Raw genomic sequence first — 9420 nt, 5'->3', positions numbered from 1 at the left:
TCATAAATAAAATGACATTACTACACAACCTAACATCATTATTATCACACCACAGCACCACAACTAACAGCACAAGGCGCAAAACTAAAGATTTGTGTTAATAACTTTAGGGCCGGCTATGTCTTTAGATTTAATGCCAGCACTAATGTAATACCTATTTCATAATATGTATACTGTATGGATAATACTTTAGCAATATAAGTAATATTTACAAAATATCTTCAGGTGCTTGACTTTGTTTTAAAACTAACCAGTAGTACTTTCTGAACATCATCTGTGTAAAAGAAATATGATGTGTAAATTTTTCGCATCGTGTCCACATTTATGGACAGTTAGTGTAAGGCTCTTTTTTAAATCTTGAAAAAATATAAGCTGTTAATAATTTTCAAATTACTTGAGCATTACCATAAAGTATTTATATATTTATACAGTATTTAGTATTTAGATACAACTGTAAACCTTCCTGCAAAATAAACAACTAAAGAATTACAGTATGAATTTTTTATGTCAGACTCTATTGTTCATCATTAAAAAAAAGTAAAAATTTTCTATGTCCTAATTCTAATTCTGTTTTAAAAGTATTAGTTAAACCTATTATAAAACCTCTAAAAAGAATTTACCTTCCTTTCTTCCTTTTAGGGAAGAAAAGGTGCCAAGTAACAGGCAAGAAGCCTTAAGGATTTAGAGAGCTGTAAAGAATAGTGGACCAATATCCGTACTAAAATGTGTGCAAACCTATTATCCAACTACCAAAAACATCTTACCTCTGAGCTTGCCAACAAGGGGTTTCCACTATGTACTAAATCATCTTTTGCTTTTGGATCAAATACTTATTTTCCTCATTGAAATGCAAATCAATTTATAACATTTATATCATGAGCTTTTTCTGGATTTTTTTGGTCTCTGTCCTTTACAATAAAACTATGATAAAAATTAGAGGCCCTTCATTTTTTTGTAAGAGGGCAAACTTATATAATTTGCAGGGGATCAAAAATTATATTTCCCTTACAATACAGTAGGTTTTGTATACAGTATACACTATTATTATTATTATTATTATTATTATTATGTGTGTAAATATAAACTTAATAAATAATATCACAAAATATTTTAAAAACGTATTTCATACAGTATCTCCCAAACACTGAAACTTTACAACCTATTCAATTAAGCACAGAACAAACATTACATTACTGGTCCACATACTGTATTTACAGGCGTTCCAGCATTTGCACCTACTGCCATCTTACAAGAATAGAAATATTTATCCATACAACATTTGCTTAAAATGTTAAATAGTTTAGCTTCTCTGAGGATTTCATAATACAATTTTGTTTTTAAAAAATCTTAATGTACTAACAAAGCACACCATATGCAGATATGAGAAACTCAGATGCAGTACATAAGAAAGGCCAGGGTTTTGTTAAACCAGTCCATTCTGTAAAAAAAAAAGGAAAAGAAAAGAAATGTTGTGTAACAGTCATTACCAAATCACGTGCATGTCTGCTTTAAATTAGCAAATCAATATGCTATTATCTAAATAAGATGACCATGCAGTTAACACGCGAAAGATTGTGTTTTTCAATACATGCAATAAATAATCTTATTAACCTGTCAGACAAATTAAATAAAGACTAGACTACTGTTGCAAAGAAATTAACATAAATTTAGTAAGACTGTGAGCAATGAACACGTTTGTTCCAATGGTTGAACATTTGACCTGAATTGGATTGCTTTTCTTCTGACATGTTATTGGTCACACACAACCTCCTTAAGGGCAAAATACACGCAATGCACGACAAGTGCAAAACACAACACTACAGCTGTGTATCATTAAAGTAAAATTCTCCACTTTTAAAACTGTCATGCATAAACCGTCCTTGTGGTTTTCAACCATGTCACAGTTCATTTCCTGAGAAGCAGGCTAAGTCTTCTAGTTTCTTTAAGTGCGTTTTAAAGAGGATTGAAATGTTTAAACATTATTCACTGTTTGCAGCAAATTGAATTAGCGTTTTATAAAAAATAAAAAATTCTGAAACAGGAAAGTGGTTCTTTTATAGATTTGATTGTCTCTATATTGACACTGCCCAGAAGAATGCTATGTTTTGCATTGAGCACTCTAAATTGACCCCAGATATGTGTGAATTTGGGAATGGGAGGGTGTTTGTGCATTTGTGACTGGCACCCAGAAATCCAGGGTACACTCCCACTTTGCACTCAGTGCTCATAGGATAGACTCCCTGATCCACTGTGACCCTGACCAGTATATAAACCTGAACCACTGGTACACCTTTAAATGTTTATTTTTAAAAAGTTAATTGAATGCACAATAAAATATACTATTGATGGCACCAATACAAGTAAAAGCACATTTATTTCTGAGAGTAGGAGTTCATGGTGGCTCACTGGTACTGGGTTGCACCTCTAGGGATAGACGTGGCTTATAGACTGATCGGTGTCCCAGATTGCCTGTAGTGCCGTGAGTGTGTATGTGTTCATGCCCTACCATAGGTTGCCACCCCATCCAGGGTGTACCCCCACCTTGTGCCCTGCACCCCAGGGATAGGACCTGCAACCTTACACAGGATAAAGCCGACGAGCAGTGTTGAAGATGAATGAAAGAATGAATGAATTTCTCTTATAAAGTGTAAATACAGGCCTGTGTGACAGGAAATCATTTAAGTGGAGCATAATGTCATTTTCTGCACCTTGCTAAACCCCCTAATTACATCTGTAATACATTTAACACGACCTAATTCGATTTCGCATCCGAGTTCAGCTCCTATGGTAATCCACTTCCGGGATTTCTCTGTCGCTGCGCGCGAACCCCGTTTGAGTGACACTCTATGCGACCACTAGGTGTCGCAGGGAGCGTGACGCAGGCGCTCTGGACCAATCAGCGTCGCCTCGCTGCCGATGGCGTCGTCATCAAAGCAGAAATTTAAATGTAGGTTATGATGAATTAGTCCCCGAAAACCCCCCAACCTTCCTCCTCCCTCCTCCTCCTGGTTGTTATGTTCGCCGCCTGACGCCTTCTGCTTTGTTCTAATGATCTGTAACTAAATCTGGTAAAGCGAGGAAAAACATTTGAAAGGTTTTATATTTCATCATATCATAACATACTACACATAGTTATTGTTAAAAAGCTTAACTGTGTTTACGGACCCAGACCCATTTTTGATGTTTTGATATGTAACACATATCAAAACAATTTCCTGGAATTTCCGTGTGGTTAAAATGAAACTGATGATAAAAAAAATGTCTCAGGTTAAAACTTTTTTTTAAAAGCTCTTTGCTTTAGTCGAAGCAAGCTCACAGAAAGGGAGGGGAATAAATAGAGACTGCACCAGACACTCAACCATCCTTCACTTCTCTTAGCTGCGTTTGTTTCCCCCCTGGTCCTGAGTTTCCTTTTTCACGGTGTGTATTTTCCCGGGCTAACGCACCTGATTGATCTAATCACGCAAATCAATCAAGTTCGCGCGCGCGAATCACATCATGGCGGTGTGACCGTGTAACACGCGATTACCAGGCGTTCAAGCCAAACCGGGACTTGAAGACTAAAAGAAGAGATCCCGGCGCATCTTTATTAACTTAGTCGTGCTGGTAAGTAGTGACACGTGTCTCGTGTTACCGCATGGTGTCGCTAACGTGTCAAGCCGCGCGAATCGCGTGTTAAGCAAAATGGAGAGCGACCGTCTCAGTGCAAGCATGAAACAGCGTATTGTGATGAAATTTCTGGTGAAAGAAGGCGTGAAACCGATTGATATTTACAGAAGACTTCAAGCACAGTACGGTATCCAGGCTCTCAGTCGCAGTAAAACATTTGATTGGTGCAAACGCTTTAAAGAAGGCCGTACGTCCGTGAATGACGATCCGGGCCGAGGTGGCTCCGGGCCAACTGCAGTCATTCCCGTGAACATTCAGCGAGTGGAAAACCTGATCCTTGAAAATCCACTGATAACCTGCCGCCAAATTGCAGAAGAGACGCATCTGTCTGTTGGAACTGTTCACACAATCATTCATGAACGGCTGCATTTCCGCAAGGTGAGTGCACGCATTTTGTATTTATACAGACCTCTAAAAAAAACAACCTCCGGACGTCTTTATTGAGGAAATAACATATACTCTATATGCTGTGTCCATAATACGAACGGTTTTTTTTTCCCTTTCATCAGGGGGCGTGTCTTCCTCCTCTTCTCCTTCTTGTTCTTCTTCCTCCTCTTGTTCACTTGAATTAGCGGTTTGGTTCAGGAGGCGTGTCCTCTATTTTTCCGTTTCGAAAACCTATCCATTGTTCCACTCTTACGGTGTAGTAAGCCACTCCCGCACCAGAACCACCAGCCAATCATAGCCAGGTGCCTGCCCCCTTTCTACACGAGCGCCACCCACAAATCTATATTAAAGCCTCCCACATCGCATGCCGACGGCATTAGCTTAGAAGAGCTCTATAATAAACAGCTCGATACTGATTAAGGAGCGCCGCGAGGTGGATTCTCAACCCACTTAAAGCCTAGTTTTCTTAGTTTTTTTGGCATTATTTATATTATTATTAATCACTATCAACCATGGCAGACACCAAGGCCGATTCTCCGACGGAAATTTCCGCCAAGGTAAGAAAGAAACCCGGAACACGGGCAACAGAAAAATTGTTTCGGGGTTTTTCTTTTTTGCCTTCCATTCATTTTTATTTCACCACGGGCTGCCGTTGTTACGCTTTTTGCGCCGTTGGAGAACCCGCGATCGGGTCCGAATAAATAAAGAAAAAAAAACGTTATTTTGTGTTTTAGATTGATGCGTTTGTAAAGCAGTTTGGAGGAGAATTAACAAATCCACAGAGTTCTTCTTATTGTCCTGCCGAAGCTAACAGTGCGCGCGCGGGTTCTTTGTTTATAAGCTACACTCCGGTCTCGGTTCCTCTTTGAACCCGGAGCGCCGCCGCCGGAGAGGACACGACGATCATAATGATTGTTACTACACCAGAACAAAAAAGATCACATGTGTAAAGACGCGCGATTTATTTATATATTTATTTCTTCCCTCTTTCTCTCGCCCCTCTAATGTACTTCGTTTGATTTATGAGGCCTGTGATGTGCACATTGCTCGGGATATCGGTTATAATAACTTGCATGATTTATTTATTTATCTACTTATTTATATAATGCTCTTTCGTGTGATCCTACGCGTTTTGGGTGATTCTGGTTTACTTCGTGATTCGCTCAGGCTTTGAATTCATTTCATTTTCAGCACCTGTGCTGTTTCGTTTCCTATCGTAAACCCATCACGCACCTTTCTGTGTGTATAAAGTATTAAGTTATGGATTTATTGATTACCGGGTATCCCCTCTCGTTCTTTCTCTCTGTTTCATGTACCGTTTCGGATTAAAGGCTTATCTGATATTTTGTTACTTCCGACTTTGCATTTCGGAAGTGCCGTTACTCGATCTAAGCTAAATTTAGTTTTTTTTTTTTTTTAACACTTTGTATCAAGACTTGATGACTCCAGTGCTGTGAGGTGATGTACAGATCCTATTTGTTGCATGAATTACACCTGGCACCAGAGAGGTGTCGAATACTTACGCTGTTACAATTATCACTGCTAATGATGATAAAAATAGCGTTGCGGTGAGTTGGTGGTCGCGCGTGCTCTAGAACGTCTGCATTATGTAATCGCGAATAAGACTTGAAAGCTTTTAATAGTAACGTCTAAAGCTATTGATGTGCGCGCGTCTCGGTGAACACGTTCTGCTGAAAAGCCGGATAAAGTGACTGGCCGCCTCCAGTTTGTTCCTCTCGACCTAAATCCGGTAGAAAGCACACGGGAGGGAAGGAAGGAGGGGGAGTGGATTGCGCTCTTCTGGCTTCGCACCAAACCGCATACTGTACCAGATAGTGTAGTGCGCAGCCTTTTGCTATTTGCACACATTTGAGTGTGTTGTATAATAAATAGTGCGCTTTAATGGCCGGTTTGGCGCGCACTCCAGCGCGTGAGGGCGCAGTACGCATTTTGGGATTATGTTCTCGGAAAGGATGTTGAGACCGAGAGAGAGAGGGGGGGACATGCGCAAGGCCTTCTTTGTCCTTTCAAAGTCTTCCAAGTCAGCTTGTTTTCCCACCCCTGACTCCGTCTGGAGCTTAACGACCGTCCCTTTTTGCGATCTGCTCCACGGGTGTGTCCTCCTCCTCCTAGCATATGGCGTTCATGAAATTGCCCGAACTACAATACCCATGGTATCTCAATAACACCGAGGTGTCGTATTACAAATCGTCTAACTCTTAAGTAGGCGGGTCCGTAAGCCGCATGATTGACAGCTGGAAACGGCCCTGTATCAGCCAATGTCGTTGCCCAGATCACTGCTGTAGTTTTACGCACAACCTCACAGAGGGCGCTCTTGTGTCCCGTGTCGTCCCCCCACCACCAGTCTTTCTCACCATCTTGGCTTAAGTCCACTGGACGTAATTATGTTTTTAAATCGCCAGGACACACTCTTCTAACACGGCGTTGTGTTAATGGGTCTGTTTAATCATTTTGCAGGACTTGAAGGAGAAGCTCCTTGAGGAGAAGGAAAATGGAAAGGAGGCCACTAATGGAAAGGTACCACATACTAAAGCATTTATTTTAGTCGAGGTTTGTTTTTGGATTGTCTGAGAAGAAAGCTGATCTAACTACAACCATTTAACAGGAAAACGAGGAAAACGGAGAGCCCGAGATTGATGACGAAGAGGAGGACGAAGTAGACGAAGAAGAAGAGGAGGAAGATGGAGAGGGTGGGTGTCAGTGTTTTCCTAACAACATTGCTCTTCCTTCTCATAGATGCTTATGGTTTGAAACCTGGATGCAAATCTGACCAGTATAGTCCCTTCTTATTGCAGGAGACGAGGATGATGAGGATGAGGAAGACGAGGAGCTGGGTAGAGGATCGAAACGAGGGGCCGATGAGGATGATGAGGACGATGAGGTGAGGATGTAGGAAGGTTCTTGTATGTTTAATTTTCTCATACCTTTTTATGCCTCTCTAACCTGCGATTCTTGCTGCTTCTAGGAGGAGGTCGACCTGAAGAAACCGAAGAAGGGCGATGATTAAAAGGATTGTTTAATGCTACTGATCCCGTGTAGAGCTCATCGGCACATTTGTTGGAGCCAGTGGCATAAAGGACTCAAACATCAAACATGGTCATTGTTTTCTCCCCCACGTTCCCACGTCTCACCCACTAACCCCCAATGCAAAATTTTTTAGAGGGAAAACTCCAACACCCAGATCCCCAACACGACGACAAAGTTCACAAGACGAGGATTTGTTTGTATTTTTATTTACATTTTATATTTTTGTACATATTGTTAAGGGATCAGTCACTTGATCGTGATCTCCTGTGACCAAAACGGTGCTTCTTTATGAAATTTTACTTGTTTGACCATGTCTCGCAAACTTTGGAAACAGAAACATTTATAAAATCAGCCATTTAACTCTGAGCATTCCAGTCAGATTTTATGTATGAACTTTAGTTTAGGTTATTTTTTTTTTTCGTATGGGAGGGCTAGGCCAAAGAAATGGAGTTCTTATTGGTTTTTTGTTTGCATTTGTTTTACCTTGGCCTGTCTGTGTGTGTGAAGTTTGTTCAACAATAAACCTGACTTTTATTTTGTGAGTTGTACTTGACTTCTCGGTTTCCTTTGGCACCTCTCTGTGCTACCAGAGGATTAACTTCAGTTCACAGGCTGCCTGAGAGATACTGTTGGGTCCTGGAGTAAGAATGTAGCTTTAACAGGTGTCCAGTTTAGAATCTTTTTTTTTTTTTTTTTTTTTAAGGTGTGCGTTGATTTACTAGTACTCTATTTAAGCATGGATATAATCTCTATAAATAACTCCAAATCAACACTGCTGGGAAAAATCAGCATAATGAGATTCTTCAGGTTTTGTCTTGATAATTAAAGCGCTGGTGCACATTTTAAATTAAATATTTTACATAGCTTAAAATACAGGGAACAATGAAACTATTGCAACGTCCACAGTACCTCTGATCCACTAGCAGTTTTAAGCACATGTAACGTCTGTTATTGAAAGGTCAGAGAATGTGATAGATGAACATGAGCAGTTTTTTTTATACAGTGTAGTGGAAGAAACTGAAAATGATTGGGTTCCTGTTTTTACTCTCATGCTAAAGATGTTATTCAGGAAGTACCTTGTGCTATGCCTGAACTTCCAGCAGTGACCACATGTCACCTCTGCCTGTAACGACTGTAACTTGATCATCCAAGTGTATTAACAATTTATCAACTTCTCAGTGTCTAGTGAAATTGGCCAAAGTGCACTGATTCATGTATCATGCAAAAGGTAAAGATCCATTGAACACTTGTTCATCCATTTGTAAGATCCTGAATTTCATAAAAGATTTAATATGTGATTAAATTCTAAGTAAACCTTGTGATAGAAATGCCTTAAACCAACAGTTTTATATATCGTTTTCAGAACTCCTCCAGGTGTTGCATTATCTCTACCTCGAGTAAGTGATGCAGTGGCACTTTAATCTGTTTAGATCTGTACACTCTGCTTAACCAAAGCTTCAACTACCATGCTAATTTATCGTTAAGACAAAATTCGGAGTAATTGGCCTTTTCAAGATTTTTTATTTTTCACTATTGTAACCTCACTAGCAAACAAAAGTTCCCTATGTGACATTATTTATGAGAAAAATTAAAACAGCAATAAGAAATAAATTAAAACTAGAATCAATAAATCACTTATTTTAAAGGACCACATGCTAAACCTTAAATCGCAGTCACCTTCATCTCCCCATTTTGATTGGCAGTCCAATAGCCGGCTTTCTCACCACATGCACACTGCGATAGTGAAGTGTGTGCCCCTGCTGTGTATCGGGTGCATTTAGAAAAGCTGTCTACACTAAAACGGGCTCCATGGAGTGTGTGTTTGTATTGATTGTCTGACCTGGGATGCTGATGTCATGTCTACAGAGGTGTAAGTGTCAGCTTAGGAATTGAAACGTGTGTTGACTAGCACTTAGTGTTTGTATGTGTTGAGCTGGTTGAGTGATATGTCATAGAGTATGACTCAAGTCGTTCTCACGATTTGAGCATGACCGAAGCCCCATAAAAACTCCAAAGCAGCATAAGCAGCATACTAATCATGCCTATAAACACTCCACAGGTTTGGACACAAGGACCGTGAATCTCACAGGCACACCAATGCATGCTGTGTAATTTCTCTGTGTCTGTCTTTGTCATCTGTCTTCTACTTACGCTTGATATTTAATACAATTCTAGGCTCTTGGACTTCACACACATAACACATGCGTGCACACACATGCCTCTGGCATGCAATTTCATTTCGCCTTCAAGAGGAAGAAAAAAACAACTGAAAATGTTTAAAGATTCAGAACTGAAGTTAATTTTGATATGGAACAT

At 39.9% G+C, this 9420-nt stretch overlaps 1 protein-coding gene across 2 annotated transcripts; it reads left to right on the top strand.

Annotated features, from left to right (window-relative positions):
* The first annotated feature begins 3509 nt into the window (after positions 1–3509).
* On the top strand, positions 3510–7646 carry ptmab (prothymosin alpha b). 2 transcript variants are annotated; one of them, XM_053487132.1, is made up of 5 exons: positions 3510–4047; positions 6535–6594; positions 6683–6767; positions 6873–6958; positions 7043–7646. In XM_053487132.1, exons 1-5 carry the CDS (start codon positions 3685–3687, stop codon positions 7082–7084), a joined length of 636 nt encoding a protein of 211 aa, XP_053343107.1. In that variant the 5' UTR covers positions 3510–3684; the 3' UTR covers positions 7085–7646. The 2 variants fall into 2 exon arrangements, with proteins under 2 accessions (XP_053343107.1, XP_053343108.1); XM_053487133.1 differs by lacking the exon at positions 3510–4047 and adding an exon at positions 4424–4613.
* The last annotated feature ends 1774 nt before the right edge of the window (positions 7647–9420 follow it).

Source organism: Clarias gariepinus, chromosome 25 (genome assembly GCF_024256425.1).
Source record: "Clarias gariepinus isolate MV-2021 ecotype Netherlands chromosome 25, CGAR_prim_01v2, whole genome shotgun sequence".
In the NCBI taxonomy this organism is placed as follows: domain Eukaryota; kingdom Metazoa; phylum Chordata; class Actinopteri; order Siluriformes; family Clariidae; genus Clarias; species Clarias gariepinus.
Note: the sequence above shows the minus strand (reverse complement) of the source record. Positions and strands in the feature narration are given on the sequence as shown.

Bases quoted from the DNA above. Each gene is read 5' to 3' on its own strand.
- ptmab (XM_053487132.1), top strand. From the start codon at position 3,685: ATGGAGAGCGACCGTCTCAGTGCAAGCATGAAACAGCGTATTGTGATG. The intron at 4,048-6,534 runs GTGAGTGCACGC...ATCATTTTGCAG, and splicing joins AACGGCTGCATTTCCGCAAG to GACTTGAAGGAGAAGCTCCT. The intron at 6,595-6,682 runs GTACCACATACT...ACCATTTAACAG, and splicing joins AGGAGGCCACTAATGGAAAG to GAAAACGAGGAAAACGGAGA.